Source organism: Pristiophorus japonicus, chromosome 11 (assembly GCF_044704955.1).
Source record: "Pristiophorus japonicus isolate sPriJap1 chromosome 11, sPriJap1.hap1, whole genome shotgun sequence".
Taxonomy (NCBI): Eukaryota; Metazoa; Chordata; class Chondrichthyes; family Pristiophoridae; genus Pristiophorus; species Pristiophorus japonicus.
In genome coordinates this window covers 140,322,776-140,337,010 of record NC_091987.1, presented here as the reverse complement: position 1 = coordinate 140,337,010, position 14,235 = coordinate 140,322,776, and the positions used below count along the sequence as shown (strand labels likewise).

Here is a 14,235-nt window from a genome sequence, read left to right as displayed (position 1 = left end):
AAGTTGTGGAGCAAGTAGTGGTAAGTTCACACTGTAGTCTGGAGGGCCGGACGGTTCCATCAAATCTGGAACTGGCCGGTAAAGTCTTGCTAAAAAAATAACTCATTTCAAAAAGCTGAATTAAACCAAACTCATCAAGCTCTCAGAAAGTTTGTTTATAAGTGTCACCACCTGGGAATCCATCACTGTATTCTCACAGTCCACATTACAGGTATCAACTAAAGTCGTTGTGGAAAACCATGTTCCCAGTGTAACTCCCTTTCAAAATGTTGTTTTAACCCAACTATAGTTATAACCAGACAACACACTGTCCATCCCCACTCTAGATCACCTGTAATATCAACACACAGCCCCTCCCCACTCTCCATCACCTGTAATATCAACACACAGTCCCTTCCCGCTCTAGACCACCTGTAATATCAACACACAGCTCCTCCCCGCTCTCCATCACCTGTAATATCAACACACAGCCCCTCGCCACTCTCCATCACCTGTAATATCAACACACAGCCCCTCCCCACTCTCCATCACCTGTAATATCAACACACAGCCCCTCCCCGCTCTAGACCACCTGTAATATCAACACACAGCCCCTCCCCGCTCTAGACCACCTGTAATATCAACACACAGCCCCTCCCCGCTCTAGACCACCTGTAATATCAACACACAGCCCCTCCCCACTCTCCATCACCTGTAATATCAACACAGAGCCTCTCCTCGCTCTCCATCACCTGTAATATCAACACACAGCCCCTCCCCGCTCTCTATCACCTGTAATATCAACACACAGCCCCTCCCCGCTCTCCATCACCTGTAATATCAAAACATAGCCCCTCCTCACACTCCATCGCCTGTAATATCAACACACAGCCCCTCCCCGGAGTCGACGACTGCTGGACGGACCACTGCCCAATCCGCTCCATCATCAACACCAATGCAGCCCCAAAACAGCGATGTCAAGAAAAATAATGCCGCAGGAAAATTAACGCAGAGGCACTCAAAGACCCTGTTGAGAAAGCCCTAATCAGCCAGTGCCTCACTGACAACCTGGCGACCTTCAGTAACCCAGAGACGCAGAGTGCCCACAGTGCCTGGTCTGCCTCAAGGCCTCCATAACCAGTACTGCGAAGAGATGCTCGGTCACTCGATCAGGAAACACCAAGACTGGTTCGACGAGAACGACCAGGGAATCCAGGAGCTAATTAGCCGCAAGTGTAAGGCATTTCTGAACATAAAATAGCAGCCTAACACGAGAGCAATATAGCAACTCTGCAGATGGCTGAAGGACGAGGTCCAACAAAAAACCCACGATCTAAAAAAACAGGAGATCCAGCAGTTAGCCGACAACCGCGATGTGCATGGATTCTTCAGCGTAGTCAAGACCACCTGCAGCCCAGCACCCAAAGCCCGATCCTTCTGCTGGCCAAGAACGGTGAGGTACTCATCAAAATCAGAGAGACAGTCAGTGCCCGTTGGAAGGAGCATTTGACCGAGACTCTGTCTTCGGCGTGAGTGTCCTCAACTCCATCCCGCAGCATGCTACCCGCCACCATTTCAGCACAATCCCAGCCTGGCACGAAATAGAAAAGACCATCCGTTAGCTAAAGAATAACAAGGCAACAGGAGCAGGTGGAATTCCCACCGAAGCACTAAAGCATGACGGAGAAGCACTTTTGGCATGAATACATGAACTAATTTCACTTATCTGGAAGGAGGAGAGCATGCCTGGAGATCTCAGGGACGCCGTAATCGTGACCATCTTCAAAAAAGGGGACAAGTCCGACTGCGGTAATTACAGAATCTCCCTGCTGTCTGCCACAAGGAAAATCATTACAAGAATCCTCCTCAATCGTCTTCTCCCTGTGGTTGAAGAGCTCCTCCCAGAGTCGTAATGCAGATTCCGTCCACTAAGGGGTACAACGTACATGATCTTCACTGCGCGACAACTACAAGAGAAATGCAGGGATTAGCACCAACCCTTGTACATGGCCTTCTTTGACCTCACAAAGGCCTTTGACACTGTCAACCGTGAGGGATTATGGAGCATCCTCCTCCGTTTCAGCTGCCCCCAAAAGCTCCAGGATGACATGCAAGCCGTGATCCTGACCAATGGATCCACCACAGACCCAATCCACATCCAGACCGGGGTCAAGCAAGGCTGCGACATCGCACCAATGCTCTTTTCGATCTTCCTTGCTGCAATGCTACATCTCATCCTGAGCAAGCTCCCCACCGGAGTGGAGCTAAATTATAGAACAGATGGGAGTCTGTTCAACCTCCGCTGCATCTAGGCGAGATTCAAGGTCGTCCGATCCTCTATCATTGAACTTGAGTTCGCAGACAATGCCTGCGTCTGTGCACACTCGAAGGCCGAACTCCAAGCCATCATCAACACCTTCACTGAGGTGTACGAGAGCATGGGCCTTATGCTAAACATCCATAAGACAAAGGTCCTCTACCAACCTGACCACGCCACACAGCACTGCCCTCCCCCCCTCGCCGGTCATCAAAATTCACAGCGAGGCCTTGGACAACATGGACCATTTTCCATACCTCGGGAGTCTACTGTCAGCAAGAGCAGACATTGACAACGAGATCCAACACTGCCTTCAGTGCGCCAGCGCAGCCTTCGGTCACCTGAGGAAGAGAGTGTTTGAAGACCAGGATCTCAAATCCAGCACCAATCTCATGGTCTACAGGGTAGTAGTGATACCCACCCTCCTATATGGCTCAGAGACGTGGACTATATACAGCAGAAACCTCAAAATGCTGGAGAAGTACCACCAACGCTGCCTCTGCAAGATCCTGCAAATCCATTGGCAGGACAGACACACCAACGTCAGTGTTCTCGCTCAGGCCAACATCCCCAGCATCGAAGCATTGACCGCACTTGATCAGCTCCGTTAGGCGGGCCACATCATCCACATGCCCGACACGACACTCCCAAAGCAAGCACTCTACGCGGAGCTTCGACAAAGCAAGCGAGCCTCAGGTGGGCAGAGGAAATGCTTCAAGAAAACCCTCAAAGCCTCCTTGACTAAGTGTAACATCCCCACTGACTCCCGGGAATCCCTGGCCCACGACCGCCCAAGGTGGTCGAAGAGTATGTGGGAGGGCACTGAGTACCTCGAGTCCCATCGCCGAGAACAAGCACAAATCAAGCATAGACAGCAGAAGGAGCATGCATTAAACCCGGCTCCCCACCCACCCTTTCCTTCAACCACTGTCTGCCCCACCTGTGACAGAGAATGTAGGTCCCGCATTGGACTCCTCAGTTACCTGAGAACTCATTTTTCGAGTGGAAGCAAGTCATCCTCGACTCCGAGGGACTGCCTATGATGATGATGTTCTAGATCACCTGTAATATCAATACACAGCCCCGCCCACTCTCCATCACCTGTAATATCAACACATAGCCCCTCCCCGCTCTCCATCACCTGTAATATCAACACACAGCCCCTCCTCGCTCTCCATCACCTGTAATATCAACACAAAGTCCCTCCCCACTCTCCATCACCTGTAATATCAACACACAGCCCCTCCTCGCTCTCCATCACCTGTAATATCAAACACAAACCCCCTCCCCGCTCGAGATCACTTGTAATATTAACACACAGCTCCTCCCCGCTCTCCATCACCTGTAATATCAAACACACAGCCCCTCCCCACTCTCCATCACCTGTAATATCAACACAAAGTCCCTCCCCGCTCTCCATCACCTGTAATATTAACACACAACCCCTCCCCACTCTCCATCACCTGTAATATCAAACACATACCCCCTCCCCGCTCGAGATCACTTGTAATATCAACACACAGCCCCTCCCCACTCTCCATCACCTGTAATATCAACACAAAGTCCCTCCCCGCTCTCCATCACCTGTAATATCAACACACAGCCCCTCCCCACTCTCCATCACCTGTAATATCAACACAAAGTCCCTCCCCGCTCTCCATCACCTGTAATATCAACACACAGCCCCTCCCCACTCTCCATCACCTGTAATATCAACACAAAGTCCCTCCCCGCTCTCCATCACCTGTAATATCAACACACAGCCCCTCCCCACTCTCCATCACCTGTAATATCAACACACAACCCCTCCCCACTCTCCATCACCTGTAATATCAACACACAGCCGCCCCCCGCCCAGCTCTAGATCACCTGTAACATCGAAGCTCTATTTTCACAGGTAACCGGCATTGTACCCAACCCAATATGGGAAATGTTTTATCTGAACTAACTTTTTTGATGACTTGTCGTTCATGCCTGAATTCCTCGCAATAAAGTATTTCTCTCTTCAATAACAGGAAATCAGGAATGCGCATTGTGAAGAGCTGTTGGGAATTCGCCGTGAAGAGGAAATGGAAATGTCTGATGATGACAATGACGAAAGCCCATCGAAACGACCCAGAGTGGACGAGTCAGGTAAGGCTTTTCCAGCTATTTCCAGTAATCGGTCAGTAAGCTTCATATCTCATTGGGAACGGCTTAAAACTATCATATTGAAAAGTAGGCAAATTTACTTCAGGTAATGCTATTGTTGTAGCAGCAACTAGGAAGTAAAGACCTGAACAATGTATTGGCCCTTTTTGTGTTGTTAGTTGGTGAAGTGAAGATTAAATAATTAATCCCGACACAGTCTGGGATCAAACACAAGTAGGTTTATTTTACTTACAAGGGAGAAACAGGCCTGTAAGTCAGTCCCTACTGAACTCTCCACACCTATTCTCACCAAACAAAGAACACACAGGGTTTTTATCCAGTTACTCGGCCTATAATGGCCGGACATTCAATACATGAGACATACATTGATTTGAATGGACACAGCCCCTTGTCACACAGGGCGAAGATGATTTCTATCCCACCTATTCCTGGTACCTTTCCCCCCACTGTGTCTAAGGGTGTTTATCCAACTTTGGAATGTTATCTTATCACCCTGTGCCTGGCCCTGCTTTGACCTTTGCTCGTACTGGGTACCGCTTGGCTGATGTGTCGGTTTGAAACATACCATCCCTGTGTTATCTCTTGTGTTAGGACAGGAGGGAGCCGATGAGGCCTTGAGGCATAGTGCAGATGTACCTTCTTGTTTCTCCAGGCTTAGTTTGAAAAGGCTGCTTCGACATACTGCACGTACACACGTTAACCCTTTATTCCATGTCTGATATGTCCAGTGTGACCTGTTGTCCCACTTCAGTTGGTATGATTGGACTAGGATGAGGATGAGTGTGAGGGATGGCGAGTGAGATGGGGAAGTGATAATGTAGATAGAGAGGGATGGCTGGAGGTGCAGGGTCAGTTGGTGTGAGTAAGGATGTGCAGGAGTAGGGTAGGGAAGGCAGAGTGATGGGGATGTGATGAGTGGCACAGCAGGATGAGGTTGAGTGTGGCGTTGCTGTAACGTTTTGTGATCTACTGAGATCATTGAAATGTTTGTGCCACTGCAGCCAATGTGCAATCAGGCTGCATTGATCTCCTGGGGAGGTCTCTTCCACCCATTGGAAGGGAAGAGAACCTCTCTGCATGTGATGACTCCCTCCATAAGCATATGGGAGAGCCTGGGTGCAGCCGTGCCTCTCTGTGCGGTGTTTGCAGCACCTCAATACTTCAGAACACTGACAGCACAACTGTCAAAATCAATGTGGACGTGGTCCCTTTAAGGAAACTGGCTGATGATGTGTCATCAAATGACATCATGAGACCCACTTCCTTCAACTGTCCCGGGAAACGCACTGGGCGGGCTTAACAAATTCAATCAACGAAAAATCATTTCTACACAGCGGGCTGGAGCCAGCAGCGAGGTCGGGACCCGCCCCCTACTCCGGCCGCACTGAACCCACCGAGGTAGGCGAAACCGTGGCCATAGTTACTGAACACAGGCCTTGAATATCCTTCGGCCATGATGCCGGCGGTTACACCGGGACAGTGCCCTCCTGCGCTGACTGTGCCAGAGTTCTAAGGTCAAAGGTGGGGCACTCATTAGCTTGGGACATCTCTGGTGTTCGCCTGCCCCGTGCCAACAGAAACTCCCGCTTTCTTCCGGTTTTTGGGGTGAGGGAGGTTGCCCAACCCCCCACCCCCCGCCAGTGTGACCCCCTCTTTCTCCCCCCCCCCCCCCGCCACCAGTGCTGATCCCCCTCCCTACCCTGCCACCAGTGCCGATTCCCCCCCCACACACCCCCACCAGTGCTGATCCCCCCTCCCTACCCTGCCACCAGTGCCGATTCCCCCCCCAACACACCCCCACCAGTGCTGATCCCCCCTCCCTACCCTGCCACCAGTGCCGATTCCCCCCCCAACACACCCCCACCAGTGCTGATCCCCCCCCCAACACCCCATACCAGTGCTGATCCCCCCTCCCTACCCTGCCACCAGTGCCGATCCCCCCCCCCCCTGTCAAGTGCTGACAATATTCCTATCAGCCCCCTGAGCAAGGGGGCCAATCTGCGTTACTTTGAGAAAAGAATGTTTGAGGGTCCAGGCCACTTGCCGAGCCTTGACCCTGCCGGTGGGTCCCACATACACCCTCGTGCCCCCAATCAGTCAGTGTCCCGAGAGCCAGGCCCCATCTGAGGTGCATGAGCGAGAGCTCCTGACTGAGGGGAGTCGCTGTCCTTGCACCCGCTCCCCTACCCACCTGCCCCCCCCCCCCTCTCCCCTTGCTGGTCAGTCACCATGTGACGGTGCAATGGAAGCTCCACCATCTACAGGGTACTGGAGAAACTCCTGGCCTGGCGGAGACCCAGAATAACCGGTTATAAGCGGCCAGGAGTGGAATGCCCTATTTGTGTTCGTCTGTTTCTGGAATGCTCAGGACTGCGTTCTTTAGTGGTGATATTAGTACATTATTCTAGATTGAAAGAATGACTAGGTAAGTACTAATGGTATTGGTTTGCTGCTTACAGCATCTGTATAAACAGCTGTGGACTCGCTCAAACTCGATCATTAGCTGCCCTTGTACAACACAAACTAAGCAACCCCTCACTATCTGCAGCATGCCAGGACGACAGACCATAATATTCTGAGAAATCAGTGACAAATGAAACAAGGAGACTTTGATACAGTCATAAGCATGACTGTTGCCCTGTGATTGGCTGTTCCTGCCGTCTATAAAAGGGAAGCAGCATGGCCTCCACTAACTGTGACCTCAGCCATTGCCTGATGTCCTTTTGAATTACCTCAGCACTACACAACACATCCCATGGACTCTCCAGCTTAGCTTCTCATTGTGCCATGACAAGGGGACATAACCTTAAAATCAGAGCCAGGCTGTTCAGGACAGAAGTTGGAAAGACTGCTTCACGCAAAGGGTGGTAGACGTGTGGAACTCTCCCACAAAAAGCAGTAGATGCCGGCTCAATTAATCATTGTAAATCTATCTGCCAGCGATATTCTGATATTCCGATGTGTCTGATATTCCTTTCCATTGAAATCGGCGCTCTCAGGGAAGGTAAATGTCACCCTCCTCGTTACAGAGGCTTCCCCTTTCCTGAAATGTAAAACTTCAGAATGCTCCTGCGGTGTTTGGAGAATGAAGAAGAAAGATAAATTATCTACCGTGATAAGATGTTCTTCATTCTTCAAACAGAAGCATTTTCTACACACGTGCTGCTTCCCAACAGGCTCTGAGTCTCGTTGTACCACTCAGTTGGATTACTATAGAATACAAGAGCAGGGAGATTATGCTTGAACTGTAAAAACACTGGTTAGGCTACAGCCAGAGTATGGCGTGCAGTTCTGGTCACCACATTACAGGAAAGATGTGATTGCACGAGAGAGGGTACAGAGGAGATTTACAAGGATGCTGCTTGGAGTGGAGAATTTTAGCTATGAGGAAAGATTGGATAGGCTGGGTTTGTTTTCTTTGGAACACAGGAGGCTGAGGGGAGACCTATATGAGGTGCATAAAATTATGAGGGGCCTAGATAGAGTGGATAGTAAGGACCTATTTCCCTTAGCAGAGGGGCAGTAACCAGGGGGCATAGATTTAAAGTAATTGGTCGGAGGTAGAGAGGGGCTTTGAGGAGGACTGTTTCCATGCAGAGGGTGGTGGGGGTCTGGAACTCACTGCCTGAAAGGTTGGTAGAGGCAGAAACCCCCATCACATTTAAAAAGTACTTGGATGTGCTCTTGAAGTGCTGTAACCTACAAGACTACAGACCAAGAGCTGTAAAGTGGGATTAGGCTGGATAGCTCTTTGTCATCTAGCATGGACACGATGGGCCGAATGGTCTCCTTCTGTGCTGTAAATTCCTCTGATTCTCTCACGCTAGTTCAATCAGATACGCTACCCGCCTTTCACAGAGGGCAAGGACAACCAGTCACGCCAACAGTCACACTACGGCATCACCGTCTCCAGTGTCGAGCAGGTGACTTCCCAGGGCTAATAGGACAACAGGCAGAGAGCTGTGGTGTATGGAGAATGTATCCACTCGAAATAAGGAAGGGGGTCCTACTAAGGTAGATGATCTATCATTGCATTAACGGTATTGCTGGGTCATTACTGATATTTCAGTTCTATTGTGTAAAATGTAACAGCCTTGACAATGCAGCAAAATCTTCCTGTTCACTCTATATAGACTCTTTGTAAGTTGGATGTGTAATTGCGCCGAGCAGACACAAGAAAAGCAGTTATTAAGGGGGTTTCTGCACAAGGGGATACACTTGATAATCTACAATGTGCACCAGATTGTCGGATTGAAGAGATTAACTGCAGACGTGCTGCAGTCAACTGTACCACAATACCACAGGGATATTACTGAAAGCTCCGATCAACCACTTCACAACAAAGAAAAGCTTTCATTTTACTCGCATTTGAATTTGCTTAACCAGCTGATTATAGCCATTCCTTATATGAAATCTACAGTCAGCGTGTGCATTAAATCTAGTCATTCACTGTATCAAATCTAAAGTCCATGAGTGTATTAAATCTACAGTCAGTCGGTGTATTAAATCTACAGTCAGTCCGTGTATTAAATCTACAGTCGGTCCGTGTATTAAATCTACAGCCGGTCTGTGTATTAAATCTACAGTCAGTCCGTGTATTAAATCTAAAGTCAGTGTGTGTGTTAAATCTACAGTCAGTTTGTATATTAAATGTATAGTCAGTCTGTGTATTAAATCTACAGTCAGTGTGTGTATTAAATCTACAGTCAGTCCGTGTATTAAATCTAGTCAGTGTGTGTATTAAATCTACAGTCAGTGCGTGTATTAAATCTACAGTCAGTCCATGCATTGTAAATCTACAGTCAGTCCGTGTATTAAATCTACAGTCAATGTGTGTATTAAATCTGTAGTCAGTTTGTGTAATAAATCTACAGTCAGTCCGTGTATTAAATCTACAGTCAGTCCATGTATTAAATCTACAGTCAGTGTGTGTATCAAATCTACAGTCAGTCCAGGTATTAAATCTACAGTCAGTATGTGTATTAAATCTATAGTCAGTTTGTGTATTAAATCGACAGTCAGTCCGTGTATCAAATCTATAGTCAGTCCGTGTATTAAATCTACAGCCAGTGTGTGTATTAAATCTACAGTCAGTCCGTGTATTAAATCTACAGTCAGTGCGTGTAGTAAATCTACAGTCAGTGTGTGTATTAAATCTACAGTCAGTGTGTGTATTAAACCCACAGTCAGTTTATGTATTAAATCTACAGTCAATCCGTGTATTAAATCTACAGTCAGTCCATGTATTAATTCTACAGTCAGTGTGTGTATCAAATCTTCAGTCAGTCCGTGTATTAAATCTACAGTCAGTGCGTGTATTAAATCTACAGTCAGTCCATGTATTAAATCTACAGTCAGTGTGTGTATTAAATCTACAGTCAGTGTGTGTATTAAATCCATAATCAGTGTGTGTATTAAATCTATAGTCAGTTAGTGTATTAAATCTGCAGTTATTCCGTGTATTAAATCTACAGTCACTCCGTGTATTAAATCTACAGTCAGTCCATGTATTAAATCTACAGTCAGTGTGTGTATCAAATCTACAGTCAGTCCGTGTATTAAATCTACAGTCAGTGTGTGTCTTCAATCTACAGTCAGTGTGTGTCTTAAATCTACAATCAGTCCGTGTGTTAAATCTACAGTCAGTGTGTGTATTAAATCTACAGTCAGTCGATGTATTAAATCTACAGTCAGTCCATGTATTAAATCTACAGTCAGTCCAGGTATTAAATCTACAGTCAGTATGTGTATTAAATCTATAGTCAGTTTGTTTATTAAATTTACAGTCAGTCCGTGTATTAAATCTACAGTCAGTGTGTGTATCAAATCTACAGTCAGTCCGTGTATTAAATCTACAGTCAGTGTGTGTCTTCAATCTACAGTCAGTGTGTGTATCAAATTTACAGTAAGTCCGTGTATTAAATCTACAGTCAGTGTGTGTATTAAATCTACAGTCAGTCGATGTATTAAATCTACAGTCAGTCCATGTATTAAATTTACAGTCAGTCCAGGTATTAAATCTACAGTCAGTATGTGTATTAAATCTATAGTCAGTTTGTTTATTAAATCTACAGGCTGTCCGTGTATTAAATCTATAGTCAGTCCGTGTATTAAATCTATAGTCAGTCCGTGTATTAAATCTACAGTTAGTGTGTGTATTAAATCTACAGTTAGTGCGTGTATTAAATCTACAGTCAGTGCGTGTATTAAATCTATAGTCGGTTTGTAGATTTGATACACGGACTGACTGCAGATTTAATACACAAACTGACTATAGATTTAATACACGCACTGACTGTAGATTTAATACATGGACTGACTGTAGATTTGATACACACACTGACTGTGGATTTAACACAGGGACTGACTATAGATTGAATAGAAGGACTGACTATAGATTTAATACACGGACTGACTGTAGATTTAATACAATGACTGACTATAGATTTAATACACACACTGTCTGTAGATTTAATACACAAACTGACTATAGATTTAATACACATACTGACTAGATTTAATACACACACTGACTGTAGATTTAATACACACACTGACTGTAGATTTAATACATGGACTGACTGTAGATTTAATACACAGTCAGTACATGTATTAAATCTACAGTCACTGTGTGTATTGAATCTACAGTCAGTGTGTGTATCAAATCTACAGTCAGTCCGTGTATTAAATCTACAGTCAGTGTGTGTATTAAATCTACCGTCAGTTTGTGTATTAAATCTACATTCAGTTCGTGTATTTAACCTATAGTCTGTGTGTGATTAAATCTACAGTCAGTCCGTGTATTAAATCTACAGTCCATGTGTGTATTAAATCTAAGTCAGTGTGTCGATTAAACCTGCAGTCAGTGTGTGCATTAAATCTGCAGTCACTCCGAGTATTAAATCTACAGTCAGTCCATGTATTAAATCTACAGTCAGTCCTTGTATTAAATCTACAGTCAGTCTGTGTATTAAATCTACAGTCAGTCCGTGTATTAAATCTACAGTCAGTCCGTGTATTAAATTCACAGTCAGTGTGTGTATTAAATCTACAGACAGTGTTTGTACTAAATCTACAATCAGTGTGTGTACTAAATCTACAGTCAGTCTGTGTATTAAATCTACAGTCAGTGTCTGTATTCAAATCTACAGTCAGTCGTGTATTAAATCTACAGTCAGTCCGTGTATTAAATCTACAGTCAGTGTGTTTATTAAATCTACAATCTGTCCGTGTGTTAAATCTACAGTCAGTGTGTGTATCAAATCTACAGTCCATCTGTGTATTAAATCTAAGTCAGTGTGTCTATTAAACCTGCAGTCAGTGTGTGTATTAAATCTGCAGTCAGTCCGTGTATTAAATCTACAGTCAGTGTGTGTATTAAATCTACAGCCATTCCTTGTATTAAGTCTACAATCAGTGTGTGCATTAAATCTATAGTCAGTCCGTGTGTTAAATCTACAGTCAGCGTGTGTATTAAATCTACAGTCAGTGTGTGTATTAAATCTATGGTCAGTCCGTGTATTAAATCTACAATCAGTCCGTGTATTTAATCTACAGTCAGTGTGTGTATCAAATCTACAGTCAGTGTGTGTATTAAATCTACAGTCAGTCGATGTATTAAATCTACAGTCAGTCCAGGTATTAAATCTACAGTCAGTATGTGTATTAAATCTACAGTCATTGTGTGTATTAAATCTACAGTCAGTCCGTGTATTGAATCTACAGTCAGTGTGTGTGTTAAATCTACGGTCTGTGTGTGTATTGAATCTTCAATCAGTGTGTGTATCAAATCTATAGTCAGTCCATGTATTATATCTACAGTCAGTGTGTGTATTAAATCTACAGTCGGTGTTTGTGTCAAATCTACAGTCAGTCCGTGTATTAAATCTGCAGTCATTGTGTGTACTAAATCTACAGTCAGTGTGTGTAATAAATCTACAGTCATTGTGTATATTAAATCTACAATCAGTCCGTGTATTAAATCTACAGTTAGTCCATGTATTAAATCTACAGTCAGTGTGTGTATCAAATCTACAGTCAGCCCGTGTATTAAATCTATAGTCAGTGTGTGTATTAAACCTACAGTCCGTGTAGTAAATCTACAGTCAGTTCGTGTATTAAATCTACAGTCAGTGTGTGTATTAAATCTACAATCAGTCCGTGTGTTAAATCTACAGTCAGTGTGTGTATCAAATATACAGTCAGTGTGTGTGTCAAATCTACAGTCAGTGTGTGTATTAAATCTACAGACCATGCGTGTATTAAATCTACAGTCAGTGTGTGTATCAAATTTACAGTCAGTTTGTGTATTCAATCTACAGTCAGTGTGTGTATTAAATCTATGGTCAGTCCGTGTATTAAATCTACAGTCAGTCCGTGTATTAAATCTACAGTCAGTGTGTGTATCAAATCTACAGTCAGTCCGTGTATTAAATCTACAGTCAGTGTGTGTCTTCAATCTACAGTCAGTGTGTGTATTAAATCTACAATCAGTCCGTGTATTAAATCTACAGTCAGTGTGTGTATTAAATCTACAGTCAGTCGATGTATTAAATCTACAGTCAGTCCATGTATTAAATCTACAGTCAGTCCAGGTATTAAATCTACAGTCAGTATGTGTATTAAATCTACAGTCAGTTTGTTTATTAAATCTACAGTCAGTCCGTGTATTAAATCTATAGTCAGTCCGTGTATTAAATCTACAGTCAGTGTGTGTATTAAATCTACAGTTAGTGCGTGTATTAAATCTACAGTCAGTCCTTGTATTAAATCTACAGTCTGTCCATGTATTAACTCTATATTAAGTACGTGTATTAAATCTACAGTCAGTGCGTGTAGTAAATCTATAGTCAGTCCAGGTATTAAATCTACAGTCATTGTGTGTATTAAATCTACAGTTAGTGCGTGTATTAAATCTATAGTCAGTTTGTTTATTTGATACACAAACTGACTATAGATTTAATACACGCACTGACTGTAGATTTAATACACGGACTGACTGTAGATTTGATACACACACTGACTGTGGATTTAATACACGGACTGACAGTAGATTTACTACACACACTGACTGTAGATTTAATACACTGACTGACTATAGATTTAATACACGGACTGACTGTAGATTTAATACAAACACTGTCTGTAGATTTAATAAACGGACTGACTATAGATTTAATACACACACTGTCTGTAGATTTAATACACAAACTGACTGTAGATTTAATACACGGACTGACAGTAGATTTACTACACACACTGACTGTAGATTTAATACACACATTGACTGTAGATTTAATACACAGTCAGTACATGTATTAAATCTACAGTCACTGTGTGTATTGAATCTACAGTCAGTGTGTGTATCAAATCTACAGTCAGTCCGTGTATTAAATCTACAGTCAGTGTGTGTATTAAATCTACAGTCAGTCCGTATATTAAATTCACAGTCAGTGTGTGTATTAAATCTACAGTCAGTGTTTGTACTAAATCTACAGTCAGTGTGTGTATCAAATCTTCAGTTAGTGTGTGTATTAAATCTACAGTCAGTGTGTGTATTTAATCTACAGTCCATGTGTGTATTAAATCTAAGTCAGTGTGTCTATTAAACCTGCAGTCAGTGTGTCTATTAAACCTGCAGTCAGTGTGTGTGTTAAATCTGCAGTCACTCCGTGCATTAAATCTACAGTCAGTCCGTGTATTAAATCTACAGTCAGTCCTTGTATTAAATCTAGAGTCAGTCTGTGTATTAAATCTACAGTCAGTCCGTGTATTAAATCGACAGTCAG

General features: G+C 44.2%; 1 protein-coding gene across 1 annotated transcript in view; it reads left to right on the top strand.

Annotated features, from left to right (window-relative positions):
- The window catches only part of LOC139275858 (ecto-NOX disulfide-thiol exchanger 1-like), a 287,201-nt gene that overhangs the window by 117,003 nt on the left and 155,963 nt on the right, over nt 1-14,235 (top strand). Inside the window, exon 8 of the mRNA XM_070893066.1 lies at nt 4,312-4,396. Within this exon, the coding sequence (XP_070749167.1) occupies nt 4,312-4,396 (85 nt within the window). The remainder of the gene's footprint in view (nt 1-4,311; nt 4,397-14,235) is intronic.